Source organism: Sturnira hondurensis, unplaced genomic scaffold (assembly GCF_014824575.4).
Source record: "Sturnira hondurensis isolate 20B ecotype Veracruz unplaced genomic scaffold, ASM1482457v3 Scaffold0004152, whole genome shotgun sequence".
Classification (NCBI taxonomy): domain Eukaryota; kingdom Metazoa; phylum Chordata; class Mammalia; order Chiroptera; family Phyllostomidae; genus Sturnira; species Sturnira hondurensis.
Window position 1 is genome coordinate 1418424 of NW_028076783.1, and position 20574 is coordinate 1438997.

At 48.9% G+C, this 20574-nt stretch overlaps 1 protein-coding gene across 4 annotated transcripts in view; it reads right to left on the reverse strand.

The window, feature by feature from the left end:
- CYFIP2 (cytoplasmic FMR1 interacting protein 2) overlaps positions 1–15894 on the reverse strand; it is a 107550-nt gene extending 91656 nt beyond the window's left edge. Inside the window, exons 1-2 of one of the 4 annotated variants that reach the window (XM_037044815.1) lie at positions 15779–15894; positions 242–381 (exon numbers count right to left, since the gene is read on the reverse strand). In XM_037044815.1, coding sequence (XP_036900710.1) covers positions 242–358 — 117 coding nt within the window. In that variant the 5' untranslated portion in view covers positions 359–381; positions 15779–15894. Of the gene's footprint in view, positions 1–241; positions 384–2073; positions 2139–15242; positions 15731–15778 lie in introns of those variants that run through there. The other 3 variants (XM_037044811.1, XM_037044813.1, XM_037044814.1) reach the window with 3 other exon arrangements.
- Between the last annotated feature and the right edge of the window lie 4680 nt (positions 15895–20574).

Here is a 20574-nt window from a genome sequence, read left to right on the forward strand (position 1 = left end):
GGAAGGTATTTGGGGTCAGAGTGGAGCGACAAGCCTCCCCTGGGGGCGAGGAACAGCTCTGGGGCACATTTACTAGCTAATCGATTCCTTACACTCAGCTCCCTCAGGGCACCGGGGACTCCATCAGCTCACGACCTTTCACCTCCGAGATGCACTCCTGCCCCTTCCCTCTGCCTTCAAAGCAAACCCTCGTGGGGGATCCCCAGGGTTCCTGAGCCCCCACAGCCCTGGGAGAGTTGACCTGGTACATGATGGAGGAAGGCGGAGGCTCGATGCATGGCTGCTGGTCAGGGAGGGGCAGCTCTTCCAGCAGGTCCACGTTGGACAGGGCATCTTCCAGGGTCACGTGGGTCGTCATGGCTGCTGATTCTTTATTCCTCACTGAGGGAAAGGAGGAGAAGCACCATGAAGAATTTCAGGGTCTTCCAAACACTTCTCTCAATGCCACCTGCCCAGGCTCCTTTTGGAGAATAAAGGGAGTTAGCATGCATTGAGACCACACTCGCTATTTCTTCACTAGGTGCCCTCCATCTGCAGCTGATACTCAAGGATCTCTTCATCGTTCACAAAGCACTTTTATGTGTATTGCCTCGGCTGCGCCGCACCACAAGGCTCTGTGATCAGCCCGGTAGGTGGTATCATATCCACATAGCTGATGAAGGAACAAGGCTCAGGGAGGTTATATGACACCCACACAGCCAGTGACCCAGGGCAAAGGACTTCAAATAATGCCTGATGCCAGGACACAAGCCACAGCCAGTCCCCACCTTTTGTTCTTTATGAGAATATTTACCGGTTCTGCGCTTAGATTATTGCACAGCACAAATACCCATGATTGCAACAGCCAAGATCATCCACCTGACACCGGAGCCCAGGATTTACAAGGTAATTCAACTGAGACTAACAGAATTCAGACTTCAGTGGTATTAACTTTATTTGCAAAAAATGGAAGAACCGCCATCTTCCTTGGCCTCGGTGCGTTTTGTGGGCCACGCCAGACAAATCAGCATTGCACGGACATTGTGGTGTCCGGGAAGTTGGCAGAGTGTGGTGACTTCGAGGACAACTCGCAGACAGTGAAACTAAAGAGGATCTGAACAGCTTAGCTATCTAACTTGTTTCTTCTTCAAGAAAAGTGAAATGTTGGTACAAACAAATCATAACCTCGGCCATCAAGTTTTCCCAAACACAATCTCCTAAGGCAGTCACATTTGCTCATCACAGTGCAACAAGATCAGCAGTGAATAATGCAAATAATAGCAAAAAAAGAAAACAAAAAACACAAAATATATACCTATGGAAATTTACAAAGGCATACTTCAAGGTTATGTACAGCTAAAGAGGAATTCAAATAGAAATTATAAAATATTTAGAACGGAAAGCTAGAGCATGAATAAATGTCCTCAGTGTGTTTAGTAGAAAACAGGAAAGTGAAACTAAGTGAACTGAATTTTCCAGTCCAAATCTAAAGAAAGTATAAAAACCAACCCAAAGAAATGAGAACATAGGAACCGAGAACACAAGAGTAGATCTAAATAAAGCAGTATTTTTTTTTAGAACTTTAGTGGATCTAAAGAAACAAAGCAAACCAAAACAGACAAACAACAGACTAGATGGACAAAAGTCTAAAAGCTGTTTTGTAAGAAGATTAATAATAAGTTAACCCTTAGCACATGTGAATGAGGAAACGAAGAGCCACCCCCCTCCCTGGCATCCCCCCCCAACCAATCACAGGCAGGTGTGAAGCACACTTAAGGGCAGGAGTACTGTGAGTGTCAGCGAACTGACTCCCTCACTAGGAAAAGGGGCATCAGATCGCAGGGGAGAAGGGGATCAGGGGCATGAGAACTGGGTCAGGTGCTGAAACAGCTGGAGTGTTCCCAACGGCTTGCTGCCCCTAGACTAACATCTCCGTCAGGCCTCCAGCTGGGAGGCCAGATGGGGCTGAGCAGCTAACTGTGAGTCACACTTCACTGAGTTCTCAACACAACCCGTGGCATGCTCTATGGCGACGGCCAAGGCCACATCCAATGAGGGAACGGGGCACTCAGAAGTGACTTCCCCCTCTAGCACCTGGCCCCCTGCCACGGTTTCAGGTCCTTCCCACACCTATGCTTCTTCCTCTTCTCTCTTCTTCCTCCTCAGTTCTCAGTGGGGCACTCAGCAAAACCAGCTGCCAGTCCACACAAAAGGTGGCCTTCTTTCTTACATTAATATCAACTTCCACTTTGCAGGAAGGGTTAATGATTTTAGGGGGCATGATGATCTGCGAGCTCCAAAGCTCTGACAATGCTCTTCGCTAATTCAAGTAACAATAATAAAATCAAACATTTTCAAGCCCTTGCCCTGTGTCAGATGCTCTGCCAAACCCTTGACTGTTCTAATCTTGCATCAGCATTCTGAAGGAAAGTACTACGATTGTTCCCATTTTACAGAGAAGCAAGCAGCGGTTCAGAATTTAAGTAACTGCACAAGGTCAAGTGCTGGCAAGTGGTGGAGCTGTGGGGGGAACCTAGGTTTGTCCTACAAAACAGGCTTAGAAGCAGCTGTCGATCTGAAACCAGTGGGGTTGGGTCAAAGGGACCCAGGAGCCAGTGGGAGGCAGCTTCCACTGGCCCAGTACGGGCTCCCATGAACACCACTAACATAACTCGGTGGACTTGAAACAATATCAAATACGTCTAAATCCATGAAATCATAAACACACTTAACACAAACTTGGGTTGTATTACTTCATTGAAGTTGGAGGATTCCTGCGAACGTCTATTGGAAAGTCGGTAAATAAAAGGAAAGAAGCAAACACTTAAGCTGTTTTTCCCAGATGGACTATACCACTGGAAAACTGAATCGCCAAAGACACATGTTTCTTTCTATAAAGTTCTTTTTCCCCCCAGAAACTGTGACAGAATTAAAATATTTCTGTTTTTCCAACCCCCAATTATCAAATGGATGTAGGCGCTGACCATGAACTGGTACTAAAGGAAAGAATGGGGCATCACGTGCCTCCTGATGGGAAAACACAGAACTACTTTCCCAAGTGTGCTGGACCCAACACAAAAAACTTGGACCGAATCAGGCCTCTAACCCCAACAGACAGAAAACACAGAACACACTAAAATATGCCCCAGTGATGGAATCAGTAAAATACAACCTATGGGAAACTCTGCTGGACACCGGACTCAGGGCCGTCCACGAATAAACTGCAAGAGAAAGAAATGAGGTGGGGAAGGAAGCTATAGGCTTAGAGACCTTACCTGGATCCTATTCCAGACCAAGCACCGTAACCATAAAATGACCACATTTGTAAGAAAACGGGAAAATTTCATACTGACTTAGATATTTGATGATAGTAAGGAAATAGTGTTATTTTTTTAGATGTGATAATAATCCTGAGGCTATGTTTTAGAAGAGTCCTTATCTTTTAGAAACACCTCCTAACATACGAAGGAAAGGATAGAGGCGTTAGCTTCAAAGGCTGCTTACCAGACGGAGGAAGAATGGGAACTAGACGGAACAAACCAGCTGCTCAGTAATAATGGTTGATGCTGTGGATGCTTACCCAGAGATTTGTTATGTTTTCATCCACTTTCATAAATGCTGAGGTTTAAACAGTTCAACATTTAGCCCCCCCAGCTCGGTGCGGGCACTCCCAGCTCTCACCTTCCTTTCCTTTTCCTGCCCTGACACCTGTTTGCCAGGACCTTTCTCCCCTCCCCTCTCTCCCGTAACCCGAGTTTCTTCTGAGCTTTTGCAGACATCAAAACACTCACGTACCAGAATGATCCTTAAGGTTTCCCACTTTAACACAGTAATAACCTTGCACTTCCCTTGAGGAGAATCCTGAGAGAATAGCCTAGAAGCCAGTACGTTAGGAGTCTCTATTTCATTAATGCAACCTTCCTTTTCTCCTTTTCTTCCTTTTCTCCTTCCTTCTCTAATGGAGTTCTCCATGTGTTTGCGGACCCCTCACTAAGGGGAGAAGGGAATCAGACGTTTTTGACTCAAGTGCTGAAAGCCACTGCCGACTCCGAATCAATCAGAAAGAAAAAAAAATACTGGAGATTTGAACAGAGATATACATGGAAATAAGGGGTTTTCTGGCCTGAGTGTCCTGCCTGTTATACAACCTTGCAAATGAGAAGCATTCCTTAGACTGTTCGGTCTATGAACACATGGCCATTCTGTCATTTTGGAAGAGAAATTAATAAGATATTTAAAGATAAACAGTGTTCTGAGAGCATCATTTGCCAGACACAGCGGCCACCTCTCAGTGTGGGGTATTCACGGCACATTTTAATTCCCTATCTTCATAACAAACCCAGACGCGGTGGCCTGGAGTCCCTAGAACAGCACTAACAAGTTGGGCTTGTAGGCAATTTGCTTCTGAGCAGGGCTGTGGGCCCCCCCACCACCCGCGGCTGAGCTGACTGACAGCGCGTGAGCCAGAGGAGGTGGGCCCCCCCAAAGCATGGAGGCTGCATAAAGAAGCCAGCCTCAGGAGTGCAGGTTCGGACTACCCACACCCCAAACCCCACCACCCCTTAAGCAAAAGATTTGCACTGTCCCTTGCTGTTTGATGTTCTGGAAGGAAAGTGAAAAAAGTAAGACATTTTTNTTCACGGCACATTTTAATTCCCTATCTTCATAACAAACCCAGACGCGGTGGCCTGGAGTCCCTAGACCAGCACTAACAAGTTGGGCTTGTAGGCAATTTGCTTCTGAGCAGGGCTGTAGGTGCCCCCACCACCCGCGGCTGAGCTGACTGACAGCGCGTGAGCCAGAGGAGGTGGGCCCCCCCAAAGCATGGAGGCTGCATAAAGAAGCCAGCCTTGGGAGTGCAGGTTCGGACTACCCACACCCCAAACCCCACCACCCCTTAAGCAAAAGATTTGCACTGTCCCTTGCTGTTTGATGTTCTGGAAGGAAAGTGAAAAAAGTAAGACATTTTTACTGAAGTGGGATTATTACACTAAGTATAGTCGTTAAGCATGAACTATGGCCTCAGATCCGTCACCTGCCACTCACTAGCTGTACGTACAGCCTTAAGTGTATTACATAACCTCCCTGAGCCGCCTCGGTTTCCTTTTCTGTAAGAAGGTGCTCATTCACAGCAGTCCCCACCCTCGGGGCTTTACTCCGAGAGCTAGGTAACTCTGTGGCATGTGGAACGTTTAGTCCAGTAACAGGATCAGAGCAGGCACCGGGGAAATGCTAGCTCGTCTGGTGGCCTCTTTTTGGTAGCGTGAATGGATGAATTAAACAACAAATCAATTCTTCTACAAAAAGGGAAGGCTTTATTATCACACATGCATGTCTCAGTTCCATAGATCTTTCATATTGACTTCCTCAATCACGACTACCCTGGAGGTTTAAGAGAGGGCAGGCGTTATTTTTGCTGTTTTTCTAAAAAGGAGGGCACGGCGTTACTGAGAAGTGCACACTCCCATTCAAGGTCAGCTAGGGGCTGAGCTAGGAGCTGAGCAAAGGGCATAGCTGGAATCCCAGTTCTGCACCCTTTCTTCCAGACCACCCCTACGTTCATGCCTGTAGGAAGCTACCAGGCACTCTACTGTCTCCCTGCCTCCACGTGGCTGCCTTTGCCTTCCTCAAGAAGAACAAGACTCTCATCACCTAGGAAGACTAGGTAACTGCCAACTTTGGGTTTCATGAACATCAAAAGGCCAGGATATATTTTCCCTATCTGTAAATCTCTCCAGCTAGAAAGCAACTAAAATACATACGTAAACATAAAATTTGAAATATATGTATATGTATCTATACATAAAACATAAGTAAATAAGTAAATATAAAACAATTTAAGAAGAAGGCTTAGAGCAGGGGTGTCAAACTCATTTTCACCGGGGGCCACATCAGCCTTGCAGTTGCCTTCGGAGGGCCGGATGTAATGTTAGGCCTGTATAAATGTAACTTCTCCTTAACAATTAAGTGGGAGCTCAGCGCTGCTGCCGGGTAGAAACAAGGTGCCGAGCTGGATAAAACCAGGTGGAGGGCCTGATTCGGCCCACGAGCCCTGTGTTTGCTTCCTGTGGCTCAGATGGTCTCTCTTAAAAAAAAAAAAATTAAAGCAGCCTTTGACTGGGCAAGAAAATATCCCGAGAAGAAATCTGGAGGGCTGCCGGCTTTTCCATCATGGGGTCAGCTGGGTGTGTCTGGAGTTGCGTGAGGGCCCAGGTTTGCTGTGACAGGCTGCGGGTCCACAGGTCATAGTGCTACCCTAGAGCTGAGACCCTTTCACCTGCAGAGCTTCTTTGTGGATGTAGGGGCCAAGCCAGGACAGTCACTTGTGGGCATCTCAAAAGACTTCCCAAGTGGACTGTGTAGCTCGCTCTGAGCAAACCGGCAATGAAGTTTTACAGGAACTTCCCTCTAACCCAGAGGTCAGTCCGTGTGGCTCCAAACCCCACAGGAGCCACTTAGAGCCACCTGTCGGGTATTACCTGTCCCAACCTGCAAAACACAGCCACAGGTTAGAGGCAGCCCGGATGCTGAGAGCTGCAGGCCTTACAGTGGTGTGTGGGGAGGAGACTCAGCCATGGAGCGTGGGAGTGACCACTTTCCCCATTCCAATACCTTGCAGAGGTATCACCGATACCACGGTTCACAGCACAACGCAACACTCTCCATATGATGCCAGAATGATGGCAGAGCTGGGAGACCCTTAAGAAAATGCCTAGCCCCTAAAGCAGCCTTCCTGACCACCCCGTCCTGTACCTGAATCCACCTGCCCCTTTGGTCCTCAGTGAACCCAGTGCTTCCGTAATTCTTTATCATTCGCGTTCCCATGTTTTCTCTCCTGACCCAAACACTAAACCCCTTGAGGGTGGGCGCTGCATCTGATTCACACACAGCCCCTAGCACACTGTTAAGTTCACCTTTCTAACTCCGTGGAACTCTACGTTCAATGAGTGGCAGGCCAGTGAACCCAAGACGTCAAGAGAGGCATCGCTATGTCCCGGACTCCAGGGTTTTCAAAGCGAGGGAGGAGGAGAGGCATGTGAACAGCAATAAAGCTGTTCGCATCTTAGAAGGAACTCCATCAAAACGGTTCCAGTGGTAACCCTCGAGCACCTGAGTTCAAGGCTTCTGTACTTTGTAAACAGTTACCTGTGAAATAAAATCTCTCTCCTCTGTCATTGCATGCCCTGATTTCACCCATCCCTCCGAGGCCCCTCCCCTCTCTGACATGACTGCTCCTTCGCTGGACCCCCTGGGCTTATCAGCAGGGCTGGCGAGGATGTGGGGTGGAGCCCCGAGCCACACGTGGCTGGCAGGAGCGTGAAGGGGTACCACAGCCACACTGGGAAACAGCTGGGCAGCTCCTCCAATCTGAAAACAGAGTTCCCACAGAACCCAGCAGTTCCACCCCTAGATGGACTCCCTAGAGCAATGAAAACACCCAACCTCACTAAAACGTGTACACAAATGTTCATAGCAGCATGACTGGTAATAGCCAGAGAGTGGAAACAACTCAAAGGTCCATCAGCCTGAGGAGTGGATAAATAAAAGATGGTAGACCCATACAATGGAATGTTGGTCAGCCATGAAAAGGAAGGGAGATAGGCTACCATATGGATAAACTTTGAAAATATGATGCTAAGTAAAAGGAGCATAATAAGCTTTGTCAGAGGAAACGTCCTGAACAGGCTAATCTATAGAGACACAAAGTAGATGAGCAGTTGCTGGGGCTGGGGGTGGAGCCTGGGAGAGCCAGGCATGACTGCTGAGAGGCACGAGACTTCTACCTGGGGTGATGAACATGCTCTAAACTTGATCACGATGGTGAGTGAACAGTTCTGTGAATAGGCTGAAAATTACCGATCTGTACGCTTTAAACGGGGAAATCATGCAGTATGTGAATGCTATCTCAATAAAGTTGTTACCAGAAGTGTTAGTATCTACAGGACTACTTTTGGGCAATTTGGGGTACAGGAACAGAAGTGACACAAAGAGAGATGGAGCTGGACGGGGAGCTTGGGGAGCCTGACATGCCCACACGAGCAGAGTCTGTGTGGAACAAAAACAAAAAGGGGACAGCAGTGGGGGGGAGGGGGAGAGAGAGCAGCAGACACACCCACACTAACCCCTGGACCACCCAGGGACACAGCCCAAACCTGCCCCTCCCCTACCTGTTTTTGTTCAACGGTTTCTGGTCAGGTTCTGGGGCTGCCCCACCCAAGAGAAGAGACTTCTCAGACAATAAACACCTCTATTGTGAGGGGTTGGGCTTCATGAGAAGGTGGATCTCGGCCTCTCCCTCCTCGTCCCCAAGCTCTCTTTCTGAGGCTGAGAGATGGGGACGACTTGTGAACACGGTCACTTGCCCAGTTAGGGACAGTGCTGGGGCCAACTGTAACTTCCTGAGAAGACCTAGGGACCCAGCACAGTAACAGGTATGACAGACTGTAAAAAGAAAAAACAGGGAATGTGAGAGAGAGAGAGAGAGAGAGAGAGGCATGGGGTGCAGGTGGGAATGAATTCTAATTCTGTGATGAAACAAAAAGCCCCTCAAGAAAGGAAACATAATCGAAGGACGAGACCCGGCTCTCTGGTGATCAGCCTCCGGTTTGTGTCATTTGGGCGTCCTGATAGGACTGAGGTTACAATGGAGTTCTCGGTATTGAGAGATCAAGGCAGGGGACGGCACGGTTGGTGTCAGAAAGCGAAATCTTGATCCATCACAGCAGGAAGTAAATAGACAATGCACAGACTAGATAAATCAAGAAGCAGCAGCTTATCGTTTAGAGATCTGGAGGCAACTCCTAGAAAAAAACAGCACGTTCAAGCGCAGTCTCTGGGGTCTGGTGGGCACTGGATGGCTGTTTTTCACTGTGAGTCTTTCAGTACTATTTGATTTTCTTAACAGCATGTGTATGTTATTGCTCTGATCAAAAGTTGAACATTTACTTTAAAAGACAGCAACCTGAGCCCTCCTTTCTAGCAGCCCAGACAGCTGGCCGGTCCCCAGCACTGTCTCCGGGCAGCCTTTGCTACATCAGGGCCTCCCCTTGGGTCTCCTGGGACCAGAGGCCCTGTCCCCTGCAGCTTCTGTCCACACAGGGGACTTGAGGTCGGAGCAGAGAGGGCTGTCAGCCTGGACTCGGGCCTCTGGAGGAGGCCAACCTTCCTCTTTGTCAACAGCAAAGTAAAAGATCCCGGCAGGGCTACCCGGCTTGCCGCTGCCTGTGCTGATTTATCAGTTGCCTCCTGGGTTGCCAGGTGGCCTTTCTGCTGATCACCCAACACGCAGATACCACCTTCCTGGGTGGGGAGGTCATGCCACCGAAAGCAGCTTGCTGATTTGTTCCTGCTGGGGCTTGTGACAAACCACCCCAGGAGGGGCACCGATGTGACTTTTATCTGGGGGGGAGGAGCTGCCTCTCAGAGGCACCTGGTAAAACTCAGAAAGGGAAGCCACTGCATCTGCTGGGGAACCAAAAAATGGGACTTCAAGTCTGGCCACCAGATTGGAGCACGATTTGAAACAATTTTGTTAGATTGTGTTGCGACAGCTGTCATGGCAGCGTGTGTTTTTAAAAAAAGTATCAAAATTGGTGAATTTTTGTGTAGCCATTTTAATATTGAAGATGGAAGAAAATATGCAACATTTTTGGCATATTATGCTTTATTATTTCAAGAAAGATAAAAATGCAACTGAGACACCACAGATTTGTGTGGTGTGGGGAGAAGGTGTTGTGACTGATCAAATGTGTCGAAAGTGGTTTGCCAACTTTTCGCTGGAGATTTCTCGCTGGACGATGCTCCATGGTCGGGGTAGACCAGTTGAAGTTGATAGCGATCAAATCAGGACATTAATTGAGAACAATCAATATTCTACCACATGGGAGACAGCTGACATACTCAAAATATCCAAATCAATAAACTTATTGGTGAAAATGAAAATGTGTGTTATTTTACAGAAAAAATCATACAGACTTGTTGGCCAACCCGACGTGAAGGGCGGCCTGGCAGCGGTTCTCAACCGTGATGTCAGAGGCTCTGTTGTGAAGGTTGCCTTGGCAACCGGTACTAATAACGGTTCAGGTATTGAGGCTTGCAAAGAAGGTGCTTCCTATTATGTGTGAGGCGGGGCTCAAAGTCCTCCCTTGCTGGTTTGTTCATCTCTTTCCTTCAGTGGGAGAAAATGGGGTGGGGTTAGGGAGGGGACTAGGGTATGACGTCAGCATTGCCCATCACATGTACTTAAAAAAAAAAAAGCAAAACCCAAAACAACCAGTTAGGAATCATTGGACTCAAGCCCCTCTTTCCAACTCAAAAGCAAATGGCTCTGAGTATAGACGGGGCACTCCATCCCATCATACTTTCCGACATGGACTCCCCACCCACTGTGGCCCGGGTGTCTAGGGTGCCACGACCTGCCTTCGGGCATTCTTGCTCTGTGCCTTTGCTCAAATGCTCTGCACTCCCTCCTGGGCTGTTCTCTCCCCTTCTCAGATGCTACCCTTCACCACTGTCCAGGCCCAAATGGAGACAGGCCACCTCCATGAAGATGCGACCGGCCGACCCCACCGCAACCTTCACGTCTCTGGATTCCTACAGCACTCACAGTCTAGAGCCCGCCGTTTCTTACTGCATGATGACCTGCTTTATGCTCTACTAATTAACTGGCTCCCCCAAACGCATCTTTTTATGGAGTTTGACCCATAGCAACGAACATAGCAACTGGGCACACGTTAGGCATTACTTGCTTATTTAGCATTACTAGCTTAGTTAATACTTCATGAGTGATTTCTTGAATGTGTGAGCCAATGGTCAAAATTCATGTCTTTTAGTTTAAAAAAAATACAAAATGTAGAACATTCTGGTTCTCAAGGTACGCATACTTACTCTTATTACTATGAGACTCTTGAGAGACCTCTAGAAAAGTCTTCTGTCATGCAGTTTCTACCTCCAACCATGAAAAGCAGAAAGTCATCGTTCTTCCCCAAGTGAAAAGAGTGTACGTGGAGGCTGGCAGCGGACCCTCCGTTTGACTCGCCAGTTACATAGACCTTGCCGACATGGGCCTCAAGGCACCTCATTTTAAAAGCCCAGTCAAAACTGTTCCCAGGTCCCCTTTCACTCAACACTGAGTCACTGAGCGCCCTCTATGAGGGTCGGCCCTGCACATGCTCTTTGATCTCAGCTGGGCCTTCAGCGAAGTTAGACAATCCTCTCATTCATCTCCGGTTGATTTCTTATTCCACCCACAGAGGCAGCTGCTCCGAACTTCCGAGTCTCTTGAACTTTCCTAACCACTCCACCCCCGTTCGCTCCTGCGGAAGACCTTATCTCCTGCATTCTTTAGAAGACGGGGACCACACAACACAGACACACTAACCAGGCCTCCGGTCCATGAAGAGACTGAAGCCTGAGAACCATGGCTCTAAGATGACATACCAATGATGCAAACACAAACTCAGAAGTTCTATTGATGAAGTCACCACTGGGTCTCTCTCGGCCACCTCTCCAGAAGGCCACCTCTCCAGAAGGCCATGTGTATCACTCAGCCAGAAAGCTCCCTGTGAGAAATTCTGCCTGAACCCAAGCTCTGACTTCTCAACCCAACTTCTTTTAAGAACTTGCATCCAATCAGTTTTCTGCTGTTATCAGAGTCCGAGAAGTATCGCCTGAATGGTTGTCCTTTGAGGAACATCACACATAGCTCTTGGCATACTAACCATGGCTGGGAAGCCAATATCCAAATTCTTTGCGTCCTGGGAGGCGTCCCACACCCACTGCCTGAAATCTGAAGTGTCTTTGTACAGACAAGGCCATCAGGGGCCTTCACAGACTCTGTGAATCACAACATGCCTTTCAGCTTCCCTTTGGAGCCATGACACAGAGAGGTCACAGATCTGTCTTCTTAAACCGACTCACAATATAGAATTAATAAATTGTTCCTCTACGGATGGAGGGCAGCCATCCAAAAGAACCACACATCCCGGAACCTCCTTCTCTTCCCTTGCCATGGCCTTTTCTTCTTAGACTGGGACTCGCAGACATTATCTCATCTGTGGGCTCCTGTGGTGACAGGTAGGGAACAGGCCGGGCAGGCTGCTTTCCATGGCCCAGTTTTTAAAGTCAGAGAGGCCGTGGCTGACTGAAAGGTACCCAGCAAGTCAGGGAGCCATCCTGTGTCCTAAGTCCACTGGACTGCTCTGTCGGCCAGGGAAGCCAAACGTGACTTCAACATGCTTGTTCGGTTGCAAAATGCTGAAGGCACACAGAGAGGAAGAGGTGCCTCCTGACCTCTGTGTGGAAATGTGAGAACTACCTCTGGGCTTCTGCTCAGCACAGCCCCTCCCCCTTCTCTCTGCCTGCTCGAGTTCTATCCACCTTCAGTGTGCTACTCAGGAGCACTTCCTACCTGAAGTCCTTACTGACACCGTGTCTTGTCACTCCGTCCTTTGGCAGGTAAACCTGGGGCTGGGTTCCCTGGTCACAAAGACCAATCCCCCTGGGAAAAGCAAACTCCTGGAAGGCTCCAGGGGTAGATGGGTTGATAAGAGCTGTGGGTTACTTTGCAACAGCATGGATGGAACTGGAGGCCATCATGCTAAGTGAAATAAACCAGTCGGTGAAAACAAATACCATATGATCTCACTTGATAAAAGGAATCTAATGAACAAAATAAACTAATGAGCAAAACAGAACCAGAGACATGGAAACAGGGAGCAGATTGACAGCTGTCTGAGGAAAGGGGGGAAGGGGGGAATGGTGGAAAGAAGGTGGAAATGGTGGAAGGGGTTAGTCACCGAACATGTACGAATGACCCATGAGCATGGATGACAGTGTGGAGATGGATGGTGGGGGCCCAGGGTGGGTGGCACAAAGGAGAGGGCAAAGGGGGAAACGTTGGGACAACTGCAATAGAATAAAAAAGACTTTTTTAAAAACGAGCTGTGGGTTAACTACACACGAGCCACATTCTTAATGAGTCTGTAATTAACACATTTAACAATAACTATAGGAATAGAATAGTTCTATGTGCTAGACTCTACGGAGCACTTTCTCATATCCCTCATTTAATAAGAGCATCCAGTGGAGTACTAGCTCCTACCCCGCCACAGCCGGCTGCCACCTCACCAGCCCAAAGGTAGCAAGCAGCACGCTCCACCCCCTTGTCCCACCTCCACCACGAATGCAGGGCCCATCCTCTGGCCCCCAGACATGGGTGGCTTCGCTTCTCAGAACAACACGACCAAAGGCCTTTTTACAAGGCTCCAATGCGGTGACTGATGTCTGGTTTCGTCAGCTACAAGTGAATAATTAATACTTGCCAGCAAAGAAATAGACTCATTGTTACGGTGGCCACAGGGGGGCTACAAAAGGCCATTTTGTGAAGCTCTTGGTGGAACCCTGGGGCCAAGAGTGCCCCAAAGAAAGCCCTTTGAGAATGCCGACGATCCTCAGACATGGAGACTGGAGCTGTGCACCATTTCCCAGGAGCCCTGTTCCCCACGTTAATTAGCCTGTTGCCTATTCATCACCTAATTCAGCTCACTGGTCAAGGACAGCAGTGGAGGCCTGCTGAATGCCCCAAGAAGGCACAATTTATCAGAAGGGACATGTCATGTTCTCCCGGGGCCCTTTCCTCATTTTTAAATTCCTGTCGACTTCCTTCTCCAGGTCAGCCTGATTTGATTTGAGGAATACTCTTCAGTCCTACTGGGTTTTATGCCCTACGTTTGGCCCAATGCCTTTTCATTTCCATATCCACCTGCGACTGAACAAGGCGGGCTTGGGTGCCTACAGAACCAGTCAGAGCTGCCTAGGAAATAATAATAAAGAGGCTTAGTGAGCAGAGAGCTATTGCCCCCAGCTGGAGGCTCAGCGTGCACAACTAGCCAGAGACACAGGCTGTGTAAGTGACAACACACCCTTCTTGTAGCCTAGTAGCTCTCCTGGCAGATGGCAAGCAGTGCCTCTGAGTAACTCTCTAGAGGAAAGTTTCTCCTCCCCCATGTGGACACTGGGTGCTCGACAAAGGCATCCTAGTGACAGTGACCCCTGACCACATACACACTCCTAGGATATTTTTGCCCTCAGGGCCAAAGCTGCCCTTGCAGCAAACAGAGCTGACAGCTGCTAGGTATCGTCATTTCAGGAAACTGTTCCCCCAAATTGCTACGCAGCTTCGCACTCCTACTTCCAGCCCACTACCTGAAATTCCACCATTAAAGATACCGAGTATTTGACCTAAAGCTTTGCTTCCCACTAAAAGGCCCCTCATCCTCTGTTTGCTTTCTGGCCAAATGACATCAAAGCACCTGCTCTGTGTGGAATGGGAAATGCTTTTGTATTGAGCTCTTGAGGATAAACATGGTCACTGCCTCCCTTCTCGAAAACAAGGAGAATGGGAAGCACAGGGCACTGTGTGGAAAGGAGGACAGGCACTCATGCAGGGTCACAGAGAAGGCTGATGCTGGAGAAAACAACCCGAAGGCCCTGATAATCCTGCCCAGGGATGTGGACCTAGACTTTTGCTCTCCAGCATCGGTCATCTTCAGGGTTGCCAGAATCTTCCTACAGGGCCTGTGCCCTAGAAAAAGGTAAGATCCCCTGTGCTGAAGGGGACACAGGCAGGAGGTGGAAATGGGGAATGTGGGAATCAGCACTCTCCTGATTTGACCCTCCTGCCCACAGGACTGCCCCCATCTCCCTGCTCATTCCACAGGGGTACAAGCTCCCAGGAGCCAGCTGGAAAATATCCTTGCTTCCTTCCCGGCCTGGCTGGAAGGGGAGCTGATGGCTACCAGCCCTTGGTGTTTCTGCTGTGTGGAGGAAACTCTAATTCAAAGTCAGAATCCCTGGGCTGAGAGGGGCACCCAAACAGCCGGTGTCCTTCTCTGCCGGGATCCCTGTTCTGGGAGCAATACTCTTATCATATCATGCTTCCTGCCCCCACCCCCCAAAAGAGCGCACCCTCTTCTCTGCCTTTTCACATAGACGGTGTGTACCCATAAAGGGGGAGGGCTGTTCTGAAAAGTTGAAGCCACAGCAGGCAGGTAGGCAGGTTCCTGATTGTTCAGAGTGCAAGAAAACCCAACCTTTTCGCCCAGAAGCCAGCCCACTCATCCTCTTCCCCCACCTCCTCCCTGCCCCCAACTAGCGCAGCTAGTGTAGGCCTGGAGGCTTCAAAGCGGGTCAAACCAGACTCCCCTGTCTTTAAAACCCCCACCCGCAAACAGCGCTGCTTCTCCCCCTCGCCCCACCCAGCTCAGGTTCACTGCAGGGCTCTGGCTGCCGGAGGCAGCTGCCAGGCGGGCCCAGGCGGCTCTCGCTGGCCCTGGGGGAGGAGATGGTGGACACGGCGGCAGAGGCGGAGGCTGGCGCTCTGCACGCACTACCTGGGCGCGGGGATGTCGCCGTCGCCAGGCTCGCAGCCGCTGCAGGTGTCTCAGGGGTTAGGGATTAGAGCCGTTTCCTCTCCGGCCGGCAGCTCCGGCCCAGGCAGTGCACCTGCTGCAGCTGCCGCTGCGCCCAGACCCCTCCGCGTGCCCGCGCCTCCCGCAGAAGATCCACGTTGCGGAGCCCCGGGCAGGCCGGAGCAGCAAGGAGATCGTACAGGGGCTGGGGCTCGGCCTCCAAGGCTTCCGAGGGCCCTCAGGCCGCGCTAGCTGGGGCGCTGCGCCGAGCGCCCCCCGCAGGCTGGGAGAAGGGGCGCCGGCCCCTCGCGCATCCTCACAGTCACATCGCCATGTCCAGCTGCACCCCGGTCCCCTCAACAGCCCCAAGGCCTGCGAAAGCCGCTTACCTGGTTCTGCCGCAGGTCCAGGGGAGCGGCCCAAAGATACCGCCGGGCCCCGCGCCCGGGCGCAGGATGCTCTTGCCCTGCAGCGCTTAGCCGGCCGCGGCGCTCGGCCCCGCCCTCGGCCCCGCCCTCCTCTCGCCGAGTCTCCTCCTCCGCCTCGCTGCCCGGCGCCTTAGCCGAGCGGCTGTCACACAAAGAGGAGGAAATGGCTGCGGCGAGGGGCTCCGGGTGTGCCCCACTATGCGGCCTGTGCATCCCAGACCTGTGCAACTCTGGCTTCCGCCCCAGGCCGGACAGCCGCCCTGCTCTGGGGGTAGAGAAGACGGGGAGCACTTGTTCCCAGTCTCCGAATGCCTGGAACCACGCCTGCAGCGGTGGCAGGACAGAAGCCTTGGGCTCCTTTGGGATCTCATATTATTTCCAAGTGCTTATTTATCTATCTAATATTTATTGAACACCTACTTTGTTCCAAGCAGCGTGCCAGGAGCTGGGTATGCACTGGTGTACATAAGACGGGGTTCCTGACATTTTGGAGCTTATCATCACCGGAGAGAGACAGGGCACACACGAATTAACCTAGCGCATGTCCAATTACAGCTAGGAGAAGTTCTGTGAAGGAAGGGAACAGGGCGAAGTGAGAAAACCCTGGGGCTTGGGGACAGGGACCTTTTGAATCTGGTCCCTAGTGCTGCTCCCTGGTCAAGAATAACTTCTGGCATTTCCTTTCGGTTCCTTAAAGCTGAATCCCTGAAGCTGCCATCTCTTAAGCAGGACCTGCCTGAACTTCATTCAGGAAGAACTAACTGCCTAGGGGACAAAAAGGAAAAGGTATGGTGACATGAAGAAGTATTGGTAATTCTTGGCCAAACCCAGGCAGGAACTGAGAGGACACACACCTTTCTCTTCAAGGCTTACTCTGTCATTTAGGGCTTGCCAGGATCGTGGTTCTCATTGACACCCAATGCAGCCTGGTGGGCCTTCAGACCAGGCTGAAGGCAGAGCAGGTTAAATTCTAACGTTGAAGTAGGTCACTTCTTTACTCTGTTCCTGAGATGACACCAGAGATAGAAGGAGCCCTAGCTACCTCATAGGGTCAATAATTGGAAAGCATTTGAGACTATCTAAGGGGTATGTAGATTTAAGGGAAATGTTTGCCTAGGGCCCACAAATGTATGCTTCATCACTCAGCTCCTCGGATCAGGGGCTATTTATAGAGGGGCAGAGTTACTCAAGTCTCAGCAAAGGGCTTGGCAGTGTTTCTCCTCCCTGATTTCCCACCATTTCCTAAGCACTCAGACACCATCATCCTCTGTGGTTTGATGGTACATCACTCTAATTTAAATTGCTATTTTTAGCAATGTATCTATATACACACACATCCGTATCTGTCCCTGATGCCATGTGAGAAGCAGCGTGGGTGTCTGTGAAGGATGGCTTTAAAAAATGGAACTGAGGTTTCTTTCTTTAAAAAACTATAATTTTTTAAAGAAAAAAATTTTTTTTTACATTTCCTACTGTGATCCTTGGGATTGTGAGTGTCGGTGATTACAAATACGCAACAATGAGAGAATAGATAGGCTTTGACACGAAAGGGAGTTTTATTGTGGATGGTGTAGATTTCTGGAATACGTTCTTTTTCCCTGTTGTTTCTTCTCCGTCTTTTCACCATTTAAGAACAAGTCGCTTAAAAACAAAGGAGACTATTACATATCTGTTTGGTTAGATTTTGGTGAAAAAATCATTTTCTGACCCCTGACTTTTATTTACTTGCAAGGGGAAGCAGCAGGGTCTTGTTGTAACCACTGTGTTGGAAAATTCAGAGGCTTGCCTGTTTGTCTTCGTTTTGCAATTGAGTGTTCTTAGGCAAGTCACTCCACCTCCCTGTTTCCCCTTCTACAGAGCGAAGTAGGTTGGATACACTCCAAAGTCCTTCTGAATGTGGAAAATAGCTTGAGTTATTAAAAAAAAAGGACGTGCCTTGGCCACGCTTTGAGCGCTTCACTGGCTCCCTCCACTCTCAGCACGGAGCCTGAACTCCTCCCCACGGCCTGCGAGTGGCTTCAGGACCTGATCTGTACGCTCTCCCATGAACAAGCTTGCTGTGCTTCAGATGTAGGGAGTCTTTTAGTTCCCCAAACTTGCTGTGTTCTCTCTTGTGACTTTTTCACGATTTGGACTTTTTTTGCTTGGAATGATCTGTCCTCCTTTCCTCCCCCCTCCCACTCTTTTCCCCATTTTGCTGCCCAACTTCTGTCCATCCTTCTGGTATGTGCTTAGATGTCACTTCATCCAAGATCCCTCCACATCTGGGGTTCAGGTGAGCTGTCTCCAGACCCCTGGGTTTCTTCTGTCGTTCTGCTTTTACGCTGACTTGTGACTGTGGACGCACTTGCCTGCATTCCGTCAGCAGGATGTTAAACCTAAGAGAAGGGATGCGTCCATCTTGCTTGCCATTGAGCCCTCAGAGACTAGTTAGTACAAAACAGGAGATCAGTAAAAGTGGGTTGAATGAATAAGCAGAACTGAAATCTTAGCTTACATGTTGCCAGTGAAATTCATAGCCACCCTTCTACTGCATTCAGATTTCCTTCACATCCAACCCATCGGCACCATCAGCCATGAGAGGACCGCAGCGATAAGGCGAGAATTGCTTTGCCCTTTGCAAAGCTGTGTCCCATGCATTGTGTTTTCGTGTGTGGCAGTGTTGACAGGTTTTTAGGACACCCTCGAGTTACTTAGGACACCTAGGTGTCCATTTAAAATCCATTGGCAGGCCCTACTTCATAGACACCAGATGGTGGAGGATCTGTAATGGGCATAAGAATTGGTTTGGGAGGAAGAAATAAAATAACACTGATATTAGTAACAACAGCTAACACTTACCAAGTGTGAATATTCACACTTCTCCTATGAGAAAAGAATAATTATTAGCCCCAGTTTATAACTGAAGGAACTAAGGCAGATTAAGTAAGTTGTCCAGGTAGTGAAACAAAAACTCATGCTTTTAACCAAAATTATCTTCAGCTTCATTTCCCCCTTGCCAGCTGAAATCGTGTATTCATTAATATGCCACCTTATTCCAGCCTTAGCAAGCACACACTGATGTTTCCCCCCTGCCAAGTAAATGAAAAATCTTTTGAAAAAATATGCCACCTTTTCCCAAAAAACATGATTAATGCAAGTTACTGAGATGCATTGTTTTAAAATGTTTTTCATAAGTAACAAATTTTAAAAAATATTTCATTATTTTATTTTTTATTATTTTTAGAGAGAGGGGAAGGGAAGTAGAAAGAGAGGGAGAGAAACATCAATGTGTGGTTGCCTCTCATATGGGCCCCACTGGGGACCGGGCCTGCAACCCAGGCATGTGCCCTGACTGGGAATCGAACCATGACCCTTTGGTTCGCAGCCTGAGCTCAATCCACTGAGCACACCAGCCAGAGCCATAACTAACAAATTTTAAAGGAAAGAAGGAAAAGGGTTTGAGATGGAGAAAAAATGTGAGTAATACCCCCCCAAATCTGTATATTGCTACCGAAGGTTGACACATCTGGTCTGTGTAGTTAGCAGGAAAAGAGAAACTTAATGGTCAGTTACACAATTTACATTGTCCATTAGATCAAACCTGACCTGTTGCTCAAAATGGCCTCAGTTTACAAATGGAAGAACTGGGGCCCAGAAAGGGGAAGGGTTGCTCATGGTCAGCTGGCCCCAGACGCTGGTCTTTCCATAGAAAACTGTGTTGCCCATTTTCTTCATGGACTCTGAAATAATTTGTCAAGGAATATATTTAAAACTAAAAAATGTTTTAGCCTCTATGATAAGTTCTGTATATGCCTGGGCTCATTTCATCCTCACAAAATCCTTAGACGTCACCCTATTCTTTTAGAGATGAAATAAATATTTTTAAGGTATTGCTCTCACATATTGAGTTTGTTTTTTGAATTTTATTTTTCAATAACAGTTGACACTCACTGTTTTTTTGTATTAGTTTCGGGTGTACAGCATAGTGGTTACACAATCGGGTGCTTTCCGAAGTGATGCCCCCGGCACCACACACAGTTATTACAATATTAGTGACTATATTCCCTATGCTGTACATGACAGCCTGTGACTATTTTGTAACTACCAATCCTTACTTCTTAATCCCTTCACTTTTCAACCCAGCCCCTGCCCCTCAAATCCCCTCCCCTCTGGCACCCATCAGTCTGTTCTCTTCATCTATGGGTCTATTTCTTTATAGATAAAATATGGAGGGGTGTTTTGCTGTTGACACATTGCAGTACCACCCTGGACGGTTTAGAAATACACTCCCTCCCTTCTCTGCCGTCTTCCCCTCACTTTGCTCATTTCCCACAATTTCTAGAGAACTGGCTTCCCTTGAAGGTCAGCTCTTTTACATATAACTGCTACCAAAGAACATTTCATTGTTAGTTCAACAAATACTGTTTACAGTAATTGTGGGTAAGAACTGATAAGGAGGATCTGAGAATATTCTGAATGGATCTGGGAGGGCAAAACCTAGTCGAGGTAAAATGGGGTCAGGGCCGCTGCATTCTCAGGCGAGTGCAGGCGGCCCTCAAGTCCACCCCACTGAATGGCTGCGAGCGTGGAACTGGGGAACAGACGGGTTGCTGTCTCTTGTTCCTCCAGACCATTCGGCTCTCCTCCTTCTGCTGCCCTCCCTGGAGACTGACCTCTGTGGACTACCCTTCCAGGGTCTCCTTGTCCTCTGGCTTCCCATTGGTTCGGTTAACAAGAAGCCTCAGCAGCTGATGGGGGTGGGGCAAGAAAAGTGG